The 9836-nt window shown below is 40.2% G+C and overlaps 1 protein-coding gene across 1 annotated transcript; it reads right to left on the reverse strand.

Annotated features, from left to right (window-relative positions):
- Window positions 1–2960: 2960 nt before the first annotated feature.
- Window positions 2961–7914, reverse strand: LOC103094234 (probable E3 ubiquitin-protein ligase TRIML1). The gene is made up of 6 exons (XM_056826131.1): window positions 7495–7914; window positions 6884–6979; window positions 6192–6422; window positions 5374–5405; window positions 4500–4594; window positions 2961–3124 (listed from the first exon to the last, which is right to left on the reverse strand). Exons 1-6 carry the CDS (start codon window positions 7912–7914, stop codon window positions 2961–2963), a joined length of 1038 nt encoding a protein of 345 aa, XP_056682109.1.
- Between the last annotated feature and the right edge of the window lie 1922 nt (window positions 7915–9836).

A 9836-nucleotide genomic window follows, 5' to 3' on the forward strand; every position in this document is an offset into this window, starting at 1 on the left:
TTCTGGGGATTGAAGCCTGTGGTTCAAATCTCCATTTTGAGAAATGATCCCTTTCCATCCCAGCTCCTCCAACAGATTGCCCCCTCAGTCCTCTCCACTTTTACTTATTTTCAATCTTTCCTTCTCAGTTGGCTCATTTCCTACAGTCTACAAGCATATCCATGTCTCCCCTCTCCTGAAAAGCATCCTGACTTGAGTCTTGTCTCTCCAGTCTTTTTCAGTGTCTCTTCAGCTTCATGTACTCAATTTCCTCTAGAAGGCCATCTACTGTAGGCCCCTCACTTTCTCTCCAAACACTCTTATTTTGTCATCTCTTTATACTGTGGCTTCATTGAAACTGCTCTCTCTAAAGTTATGAATGACAGCCTTATTTTAGGAAACACCAAACTGACCCTTGTCTCCTCTAGCCTGTCTTCAAGAAACCCCCAGACCAAACCTTGTCCCAGACTGAACAATAAACACTTAAGCACTCCACCATCACCCTAGACAGGATTAACAGATATAATAAAATCTAGTACCCTTTTTCTTATTTTCTTTTTGTGGAATCTAGGCCTCTCCCAGTCAGGTTGACTGGAAACTATTAGATCTTTCCCAAGCTGTGGCAGGGCCTATGCCCTTTCCCCCTCTCCAGATCTAGATAGGTATAATCTATTTTATAGTTCATTGGAGGTCCCAGGGCTGGGGCTCCCAGATTAATCTTGATTAAAGACTGATGAGGGTTCTAAAAAGGGTGGACAGTAATCAGACATCAATCCTTTATGGAGTAAAGGAGCTGGAAGCCTATTTCTTAAGTGGCTCTCCAGGGGAACCTTTATGTGGATTGGGGGTAATAGGGATGGCCTAGAGAAGGGGGTTTCCAAGAAAAGGGCAGTGACAGAGGTGGGGATTAGGGTTCATCAATTAGGGATTGGGTCAGTTGAATAAACTGTTGGGAAGCAATGGATAGGGACAGCCATTGGGGATGGGAACTGCAGACCCTGGGCAAATTTATGGAATTGGGCTCTTATCAAGAGATTCCAGTAGCAGCTATGCTGGGTGACTCTGGGTGTCACCAGCCCCATAGACCTGAGCTGAGGCTTCTTCTAAGACTACTATGATCACCTTTGTTTTCCAAGTTATTTCATCAGCCCTTGGATAGAAAAGGACTTCAACCAAATAATTATGAGAAAGTTGTTCAGTCTGTTATCACAAAGACCCTTATTAAAACTTTTTTTTATAGATAACAGTTTATAACGTATTATAACTACTTTGGTAGCTTTCTTTTCTTTTTTTCAGGTTGACTCAAATGCTTCCTAATTGACAAATCCCATTGCCTTTTCTCAAATGCTCATCATCCTTGAGCTCTGTGAAGTCGCTGACACTATTAGTCTTCTAGGGTTTTGAGGCACCACCTTCTCCTTCTCCCTACCTGACTGCTCCTTCTCAGTGCCCTCTTCCTGAGTTCAAATTTGGCCCCCAACATGTCTTAGCTATGTAACCCTGGGCTAGTCCCTTAACCCAGATTGCCACTCCCCTGTTTTAGAGCTAATACTAAAACAGAAGGTAAAAGGTTGGGTTTTTTTTAAGTCCATAAATCCCATGTAACCCCTGTCCAAGGCAAACTTGACTAGAATCTTGCCTGTTATCATCTTTGCTGGAAATCCCAGTGCCTGTCTTCTGTGGGAAATGTAGCAACGCCCTAGCTCCTAGTAACACCTGGATAGGAAGCGTTCTCACATTTTTTCTTTCAGACTGAATGTATACACATGTATACTACAAACAGTTCTGGAGGGAAGGGGGGGAATTCTTCCTCTAACTCCATCATCTCCTCCATCAGTTCTCCAGAATTAAATGACAAAGGAATAGGAATAATGGAATTGAAATTGGCACAAAGAATAGCACATGTGCAGAGAGCATGACTCTGAAACAAGATCTTCCTGAGTTCCAGTCAATTCTCTTGGTAGGAACCCCAGTGGATGAAGTATAGCCAAAATTGTCTAGGTCTCCTAAAGGACTGAGAAAAGTTTGCAATCTGTATAGATTTAATCTGTGGCTTGGCCACTCTCCTTGACCTAGGAGATCTTAATCAAGTCACCTAACCCTTCTGAGCTTCAATTTCTTCCTATATGATGTATAAGGCAGTTAGACTAGATGACCTGTAATTTCCCTACCAACTTAACATCTCTCTTCTGAATATAAAAAATCTACTACATTCATTTAGATTCAAACAGTATTTATTAAGCACTTTTATTAAACAATATGCTAGAAACAGGGGATACAGAAAATAAAAACAGTCTTTGCTCTCATGTATGTAGTTTATATTCTCCTGGAATCAGAGGAAAAATATGCACAAAAAATAAGAATATTCAAAATGCAGTATAAATATGATATCATTGCATTGAGGGTGGAAGGTAGGTCCAAGACTGATATTTGGAGTGGGCAAGTCATTTTTGTCTCTCTAGAACTGTTACGTTGCATGTGAAATTAGATTGTGACAATATGTCAATATGTCAAGGCCACTTCCAGTTCCAAAATTTTATGGCACATAAAAGTTGTGAAATAGAGGGCCTGAAGTTCATTTGGAGGATAAGTCTATCTTCCTTGCTCTCTCTCAATTAGGGACAGATCACGAGAGAGGAATCATTTATCAGGGCTTTCCTAGAAAGACCAAAGATGGGAAAGAAGGGTCCTGAGGAAGAAAAAGTTGCAAAGGTAAAAATGAGAGATCTTTCTTTTACATTATAAAATGATATCTCTCTGCGTTCATAGTCAAAGAAAATGCCTACCATTAGTTTGGACACACAGTTCTGGCAGTATTTCACATAAGTTTTATGAGAAATGTGGTGCAAACCTAAGGCATAAAGCTGGTGTCCACTGTGACTCTGTATAGCGATAAGCACAAAGATTTCTTCAAGCAGATTTGGGTTACAGATGCCAATACACCATCCAGTATTGCTTGGTGCCTCAACCTCCCAGTAGTATCATCCTGAAGTCAAAGACTGAATACCAAAAACTTGGGCAAAACCACCAATCCCACTGTTGTTGAGGACTTCTTCCACCTGTGTCCCTCCATATCTCACATTCTTTAAATCTTCAGAGATGATGAGACCTGCACTGGCTGTGTTACAATCCAGAGTGATTTCCACTGTAGAGAGAGGAAGTTTAGGTTCAATGAAAAGTATTATCAAAGTTGTTTTCATTTTTTTTCATTGGGGATGGGGTCCGGTATATACATTATGGAAGAGTCATCAGGGTATCATGGTAATATGTAAAACAGTGATTGGACAGTTAGGTCAGCTCCATGGTATGAGGATCAGAATGTTCTTTGGGTGTCAGGTTAATTAGGACAATTTGTTTGGTGCTTATTTGGAAATTTTTGGTTCTTTCTGCTCTGCTCTTGCTGAGTTTCATAAAACAAATGGCTAATCAATACCAGGGTTTTTTTTGTTTTGTTTTGTTGTTTAACCCTTACCTTCCGTCTTGGAGTCAATATTGTGTATTGGCTCTAAGGCAGAAGCATGGTAAGGGCTAGGCAATGGGGATCAAGTGACTTGCCCAGGGTCACACAGCTAGGAAGTGGCTGAGGCCGAATTTGAACCTAGGACCTCCCGTCTCTAGGCCTGGTTCTCAATCCACTGAGCTATCCAGCTGCCCCCAATACCAGGGTTTTAAAACAGATCATAGTCATGATTCTAGATGTGAAATTGGAGTCTTGATATGTTGAGTTTTTTGTGTAATATATGAAGGCTGTACAGGAAGGAGATGAAGACCACTTCCTATGAACTGGGTAAGGGAAAACTTAAGAGGATATTTCTTACAGTTCTATTTTCTTCCATGATCATTTCTCTTTGCCCTTTCCTCACTCTTTTCCCCTATATTCCCTGTCCCTTTCTATGTCTCTCTCTCTATTTCTGACTCTCTGTGTCTAATCTCTTGCTCTTTATGTCTGTCTCTTAATATGAGTATGTCTCCCTCCTTTATGCCTCTAAATTTTTCTCTATTCAACTTGGATTTTCCCTCCTAAACTTGACATGTCATTATTTGAACATTGTTTGAAGGCACTAGGAATATTTATTTTGGAGAAAAGAAGACTTAAAGTCCCATGAAAACTGTCTTAAAGCAATTAAATTGTGTTGATGTGAAAGAAACTTTAAATTTCTCTGCTGAATCTCTGATCTCACCCAAGAAGAATTGGTAAGAAATAGCGAGGAGTCAAATTTAAAGTTGCTGTGAGGAAAACTTTCTTGGCAAAGAGAGAATTTTTTTTAAAAAAGCTATGTTTGTAATTATCAGGCTGCTCTGCATTGGATGGTTGAAGGAAAGGCTGGTTAAGTTCTTTTTATGTGTTTTTCAGAAAGAATCATTGTTCTGGCAAAGGTGGAATAGAAGGCCAAAAAGGTAGATTCTTTCCAATCCTGAGAAGGTGAGTTTCTAAGAAAGCCAAATGAATTCTGATCCAAAGGAAAAATGGACACGCATTGGAGATGTATTACCACTTTGTTATAAATCTTCTCACTCACCTTTGAATTTTAAAAGCATTTCTATAATTCTAGGAATGGGGCAGATGATTATATCTATGAGAAATGAGTCATCCTTCTGGAGTACCAATTCATTCCTAGAGAAAATAAATACCAAGTTTAGATCTCCAGTTATCAAAAGTGACAGATTTTGCTTATAATGAATGATGAAGATATTAAAGATGTATTCCAAAGCTGACTCTAATGAGCAAAGTGCTCCTGGACCAGACTTAGGGACAGATTTCTAATAGTTCACATGATTGACTTCTAAATCCTTAAATTGGTTGGGTCTCAGATCTGGTGGAACTTAAGAACCAAGCCTCTGCTATTATCTGCAGTGTAAAAGCTGGCCAACTAGTTCTACAGGTCCTTTGTAATGTCAAAGACTGACCCCTGCTTTGTATAAACTGGTGCCAGCATGGTGGAAAGGAGAGGATCTCACATGTGCTTCTTGCCTGAGGTATTGGCTATACTACTGTGGCCATATGTTCCTTTTGGTTGTTATTACTATGTATACTGACTGTTTGATTGACATCCCTCAACTCCCAATAAAATCAGTTCAGCTCAGTCACAGTCTCTCTCTGACAGACTGAAGAGGTGCTGACATGCTGAGACAGGGACAAAGTTTTGTTCCTGTGTTCCTCTTCTCTCTCTCTCTGTTCCTTCTATGGCTTACTCTCTCTAGCCTGAAAACTTAACCCTTTACTTTCCAGCCTTCAAATTCCCTCCATCAGTGATTCAAACCCACAGGAGAATTTTATGTTTGAGCTGGTTCTCTGCAATAAGAATCCTGGCACAGTCCTCATTTTAGTCAGTCAAGGTCCATCAACTCAAATTTGTTTAGACCCTTCCTAATTAGATAAGAATAGCAGCCTACCGGTTTAACACTCCTTTCAGATCCTGCATTTCCTGTGGAGGAAAAAAATGAAAAATGGCTAAGATAATAGTGCACTTGAGGTAGGACAAAAGGCTATTGTGTTTTTATTGTGTTTTTAAAAAATCTGGCATTATAATATATCAGCATACAAGAATTTATTAAGATTCGATGAAGGAGGCTTAGAGATGGGAGGTCCTAGTTTCAAATCTGACCTCAGACACTTCCCAGCTGTGTGACCCTGGGCAAGTCACTTAACCCCCATTGGCTAGCCCTTACCACTCTTCTACCTTGGAACCAATACACAGTATTGACTGCAAGACAGACGGTAAGGGTTTTTAAAAAAATGGGGGGGGGGGATTCTATGAAGGGAACCTCAGTGGATTGGGAGTCAGCCCTAGAGATGGGAGATTCTGGGTTCAAATCTGGCCTCAGATACTTCCTAACTGTGTGACCCCAGGCAAATCACTTAACCCTAATTGCCTACTTTTATCACTTACTTCTACACAGTACTGATTCTAAGACAGAAGGCATGGGTTTTCAAAAGTAGATTTTAAGTGTACACAAAAGAAAAATATATAATATATGCAAAAATGCAAATAAATCTATTCAATTGCATCATTAAAAATATGTATGCTTTGAAAACTTCTACAATAGTTTCTTAGAGGTTTGGGGATCAGAGTTGAAGATGGAGGAAACTGCTGACAGATTAAACAATATTTCATTTATATTCCATTTACTGTCTTCAAGAAATGGATGGCATATGGGTAAACTCTTACTATATCCTTTATGTTCCCTATTCTTATTTCCCATAATCTTACCTGGAGCAAATCTACTTGTGGTTTCCTATACTTTTCCTCTAAATCTGTGATCATTTTCCTTAATTCTTGACTGTGCTGGGACAGTTCCGTTATTCTCTTCTTCAGGCCTTTCACACCGTCCATTTTGTGCCTCTCCACAATTGAGAGATACTCAGTTTTCTCCTCATCTAGGAACTGATGAAGTTTCCGGAATTCTGAAGAAATATTGATCTTTTGATCCTTCACCATCTTCTGTAAAGAAATACATGAGCCTGATGAAATACAGGAACGACAGGACCCTGAACGGCAATGGGTGAGTGACAAGCTTTTTAGCCAATTGGATTTGGACTTTGTTCATTTCTGGGGCCATTGTGGGCTATGGACAGTGAGAGTCCTCTCTGCACTAGGCTTTGTTCCCTGAGCACAGACCTCCTTTCTCCTGATAGAAAAGACCCCATCCCTTCCTGTGGTGCCCTCAGCCAGCTGTAGTGCCCTGGGCAATTGATTGAGAACCTGAAGGTCTACCTGTGACTGCCTCTTGTGCCTCCAACCAGCTAAGAGTCTTTGGGCACAACAGCCACTATGGTTCTTAGTGTCTTCATTTGTAGAATTCAGTGGAAGCCAGTGTACTCTCTGCTGTTCTCTGAAGGATTCTTTGAAGAATAGCAAGCAATATATGCCAATTGCTGAGAGGTGAAGAAATAAATACTTACCTCCCACAGTTGCATTTTCACATTCCCAACAGCCATCTGTTTTACAACATACTTAGTTTTCTTCCTCAGATTCATCGCGGTTTCTTGAAGTTTCGCCTAGAATAATATATGTTAAATGAATTATTTTAATTATATATAATATTGAATCCCATTCATGTGTGAATACCTGAGAGAGAGAAATTAATAACAAAACTATACTGCTCTTAGTTTTAAAGCTAAGGGATTAAAGACAAAACTGGGAGCTAAGGGATGATGTGACCTCTGGTGTGATGTCTCGCTTACTCGGAAAGCATGGGATCTGAGACATATGGCTCAAGGTGGGAATGAAGAACTCATTCCCATTGAGGACTCCTTCATACAGAAGGACTTCATCATTTACATGTACCAGCTCAGGACAAGTGTCTCCCCACTCTGGATCATAAAACCAGGGAAGGAAAGCTAGAGGGGTCCTTAGAGGTAATTAGTTCAAACCCTTAATATTACAAATGAAGAGCAGATGTTTCCATTGAGCTCGACTGGGCTTTTATACTCCTCTTATCCTGTTCATATCTCCGGCTTCAAGTCTTAGAGGAAGACCTAATTATTATACCTAATATCAGGTCATTACTCACCCTGTAGGACTGAGCAGCTTCATCTATGCAATAGAGTGTAGGAGCCTTGTGCTTTTGGGACTCAAAACAGTCAAGACACGCTAGGCTCTGGTCATCCTCACAGAACAGTTTATATGTTTTCTGATGTATCTCACACTTGTTCTGTCCTTCAGGGTTCTGCAAACCGGGTGGTCTTAGATTTTTGGCGAAGGCCACCAGTTTTCCAAGACGCACATTGACTTGAAAATCTCTCAGCTCGGAGACAGCCCTGCACTCTGGACAAGAGAAACGGAGTGAGGCTGCCTGCCAGCTGCAGAAGAGGCAACTATGGCAAAAACTGTGGCCACATTCAATAGATATTGGATTAGCGAGGTACTCTTTGCAGATGGAACAAATGAGTTCTTTCTGAAAATCTTGCATCGGCTCTGAGCAAGAGGCCATGTTTCTGAGGAGAGAAAAATGGGAAAAATCAGTGACTGGGTCTGGGAATTGTGAGAAGAGAAACTGTATTTTGATTTGATCGATCAGAGATTTAGCTTCCCTCCCATTTGTTTTGAATTTGGGTCGATCGGCAACCAGAGAATTGAACAAATTTGCTGCCCTTTCTGAGCCAAGTTGTGTATGTCTTTTAGAAAGCACTCACTCACTCGTGCTCATTTGTGTTTCTCTCTTTCTGTCTTCTGCCTTTCTGTCTCTCTTAAATTTTATTTTCCCCTTTCCCATTTCAATCATTTGGGGAAATACTTTCCCCCCACTTCCCATCAAGTTGTCTCTTAGGACAACAATCAAACACCAAAAAAAAAACCAGTTCTCCCCAACCCAAACAATATAGCAACTATATCTCTGGCAGCACTGACTCATCTTTCTCCTAATATCCCACACTTACAAAGAAATGAAAGGGGTAAGGCTTCTTAACTTTAATTTGATGGCAAGGTTAGTCATAATTACAGTTTTATCTTATCCCTCCTTCATGTAAGTGGCTGTATTCACTGTATATTGGTTTTCTTCTGGTGTTACATCCAGACAGCATCATATATTACTTTTTTCCCCCTTTCTTAAATGTCACAATAAGGTTCCAACATATTAATTTACCGTCATTGCATTGGCCAGTTCCTGATTAATGGCATTCAGTGTGTTTCTAATTCTTTGCTACTAGGAAAAATGCTGATGAATATTTTGTTGTATTTTACCCTTTTTTTTCTTTGACCTCAATTACCTGTGACTAGGCATAACATCTCTGGGGGCACAAACATGAAATCTGGCTATCTTTTCCCTTTGCTGACTTTAGAAGACTAATCCCCAAAGTTGTATGTTTCATCATGCAGAAACATGTCCTACAAACTCTATGGACACCAGAGCAAAGGGTTCTATTCTTCTGTCCTTGATACATAAATGAAATTTCTCATTGGAAGACTTACCTTCCTTTCTTCTTCTGGGATCTTTACTTCAGCCTCACAGTTCTGCCTTTAGCTCTGCTTTCAGCTTTAGGAATCTCTGGTTCTGTCTCATCCCATGCCTTTTATGCCACCCAGGACACTGAAGCCCCTCCTTCCTCAAGGTGTGAATTCTCCTGGTCCTCCACACTCTGAAGTAAGTTGTGAACCTTGGAACTCTTCAGTGACAGGTTCAAACCAAGTCCATGAGCAAAGGAGGAAGAGTTCACACTACTCAGCTGGCCATTTTGACTTACTTAAAATTACAAAGATGAAAATATTATATTCACTATTGCTTTGAAAGCTTTCTCATTCCATTAATGCATTCCCCAGAAATGGAATCACTAATAATGATTAAAATTTTGATTTAAAATTCAAATAATGATTAATATTTGTGAAGAGGAAGATGGGGAGCACATGGATGAAAAGGAGCAAAGATTTTATCAGAGACTCTCTTTCCAACATTTTTTGCATCAGGATCCTTTTCCCCCAAAATTATTTAATTAGTAAATACGGAACAAATTTTAATAAGTTCAATTGCTTATATGGATAATAGAAAAAGTTGCCTTAAAGTTGTTGCCAGGTTGTGTGGTGGTAACCTCCCTCCCCCACTCTCACCCATGACTGATATTTTCTCTTCTTTGCTGTGGAGAATGAATCTATTTTCTCACTTGTTCCTACACCAAAGGCCAAGGAAGTACCAGCCCTCCTAAGGCTAAGGCTTCTTCTATTTCTCACCATCCTGAAAGATTCCCAACTGGGAGGTGAGGTAGTTAATAGAGTAATTAAGACAAAGCTCTCCTGTCCCAAGTTCCCCAGGAAGGATTCTCAAGCCTGACTTTTTGCCACAACCAGGGAGCAGCAGGGGTGTTGCTGAAAGAAAAGGGAACCCTGGGACCTTTGCTTCTTCTCCAACAGTTATTGAAATGC

Source organism: Monodelphis domestica, chromosome 4 (assembly GCF_027887165.1).
Source record: "Monodelphis domestica isolate mMonDom1 chromosome 4, mMonDom1.pri, whole genome shotgun sequence".
In the NCBI taxonomy this organism is placed as follows: domain Eukaryota; kingdom Metazoa; phylum Chordata; class Mammalia; order Didelphimorphia; family Didelphidae; genus Monodelphis; species Monodelphis domestica.